Here is a 2,219-nt window from a genome sequence, read left to right as displayed (position 1 = left end):
ATGCCCTAAAGCTCCTTTTCCGAGCAGTGCAATCAGCCCGCCTGGTTCGGAGGGGCTGCAGCACTGTGCCAGAGCGCTCGCCGAGAGGGTGATGGCTTCACCGCACCCAACCCCTCCCTGCCCGGAGCTGCTGGGCACCCCCCAAGGGGCTGGCACCGCTCAGGGGCACCCCAAACCCTCCCCGCTGCTCCTGGCCCCTGCAGAGGAGAGCAGGGACAGAGTCTGGAGGGGGACAAGGCTCCGGCCAGCTCCGTCCCGTGGATGTGGCACCTTGGGGACAGCCGCTCTACTCCTTTTTACCCCCGAGGAGGTGCCAGAGCGTTCTCCGCACCACCCACCTGCCCGTGCCCTTGCTGGTACGGGGAGGGGGGACGCTGGGGGCTTCCCCGGAGCAAGCGGTGCACCCATGCAGACCCCCCCTCGGTGCCCCAGGCCAGCTGCAGCCCCGTCGGCCCATGACGAAGTGCCCCAAGTGATGGGGCCGGGGTGCTGCGTGGGCCCCGGGGGTGAGTGCAGGCGCAGGAGGGGTCTCGCTCTGTGAAGGTGACATGGGGACTAGCGAGGGACCCCGTGGCGGGGCGGGGGGCAGCCAGCCCACCGGCCCCCCAGCCCGGGCTCAGTCCCTGCTCTGGGGCGGGGTGGGAGCGCTGCCGGGCGCAGGTAACAGTTGGGCACATTCCCATAACCGAGTGCCGCCAACTGCGACGGCGGCAGGGCCGGAGCCCCCTCTCCAGCGCCGCTGTTTGCTTTGCAGCCTCCTTAGCCCCTATTGAGGCTTTTCAGCTCCGGCCCCTTCAGGGGGTTTAAGTAGGTAAAACCTGAGGAAGAGGCTATTTTCCTCCCTCCCTTTTGAGCCCTGCCTTGTGCCCAAAAGGCCCCCTTGTTTCACGCGTGCCAGTCACCTGGCTGGGCCCCCAGCCCCTTTCTCTCCCAGCCTCCCCTTTCTTTCTCCTTTCTCTCTTTTGACTTTTCCAGGAGCCCTCGCTCTCCAAACGAGCTTCAGATTGGATCCAGATTGAGGTCCCTTTGTCTTTCAAGGGTTGTACTAAGCTAATTAAATGTGATCCCAACAAATAAACGCAGATCTCCCCATTACATTCAGGCCTGCCTTTCAGGCAGCACCGGGCGGCCCCTCGCCCCCGCCCGCTGCGCACAGGGTCCCCCTCATTGAGTCCTGGCCATTGAAAGCACTGCCAGGATTTCTTTTGTGCCGGGGGTCTCCGAGCCCTTTTTCCATCAGAAAAGACCCCCAAACAGCAGCTCGGGCCTTTGTGAGTTTGCAAGCAAACGCCAAAGAAAAGCCCCCTGAATGCTTTAATAAATGACACATTTAGCAACTTCGGAGGCGCCTGGCTCCTGCGGCAGCCGCAGGGGTGCAACGATCCCTCCTGCCCCCCTCTTCCCTCCGGCTCCCGGGGCATTTGCAGCCCGGGGAGGTGCGGGGGAAGCGGCCAAAGCCCCTCGGCTCCCGGCAGGGCTCTGGGGGCCGCTGCCCCGTCCCCCGGCGCTCGACGGGGCGCACGGAGCCGGCGCGGGGGTCGGCCCGGCCGCGGAGCTTTTTGAACCCGGCCCCCGCGTGTCCCTTCGCCTGGCAAATCCCAAATCGTCTTTAATGACACACAACCACCACCCCAGCCCGGACCGGGGGCTGCGCTGGACTTTTCTCAGCTCGGCTAATATCTTTTTAATGACTTCGGGAGGGGGCAGAGCCCGACTCTGCCCTAGAGCCTGGTTTGCTCCAAACAGATGTTGGGGCAGAGGGAGGGGGATGCTCTTCCCTGCCAGGGACTTTCTTCTAGAGTTCAAACGAGAGGGGAGCTTTCAAATCACCGCTAAAAATGTATTTCTCCCCATTGAACAATGGGCTCCTTTCTGCGTCCAGGGGGACTCGGCTGCGATCGCGTTTCTGCTGCCGGGGAGGAGAAACCTCCGGGTTTAGGGCAGGAAAAAAACTCAGCTCCGAAAAGAGCTCTTCCCTGCGCCGGTTATTTCGTAGCTCCGCATCCCGTCTGCCTTCACCCCCGTCTTAGAGAAAAAAAAAAAAAAATCGTAATAACGAAGAAATAATAATAATTTCGCGGCTGCAGCCGTTCCCCCGCCGCGCACAGGAGCCGCCCGGTGATTTTTGCGGCAAAGCCGGGCAGTTTGCAGGGTTAGAGAAACGAATATCGGCTGCCAGCGGCCCGGGGCAGCGGCGGCTCCGCGCCCCTGCGCGCCCG

The 2,219-nt window shown here is 62.8% G+C and overlaps 1 protein-coding gene across 1 annotated transcript in view; it reads left to right on the top strand.

Annotated features, from left to right (window-relative positions):
- The first annotated feature begins 548 nt into the window (after positions 1-548).
- Positions 549-2,219, top strand: part of PRDM12 (PR/SET domain 12) — an 11,063-nt gene continuing 9,392 nt past the window's right edge. Inside the window, exon 1 of the mRNA XM_026860666.1 lies at positions 549-660. Coding sequence (XP_026716467.1) covers positions 549-660 — 112 coding nt within the window. The remainder of the gene's footprint in view (positions 661-2,219) is intronic.

This window comes from Athene cunicularia (assembly GCF_003259725.1).
Source record: "Athene cunicularia isolate RWA chromosome 17 unlocalized genomic scaffold, athCun1 chr17_part1, whole genome shotgun sequence".
Lineage (NCBI taxonomy): Eukaryota > Metazoa > Chordata > Aves > Strigiformes > Strigidae > Athene > Athene cunicularia.
This window is presented reverse-complemented; position numbering and strand designations above follow the sequence as displayed.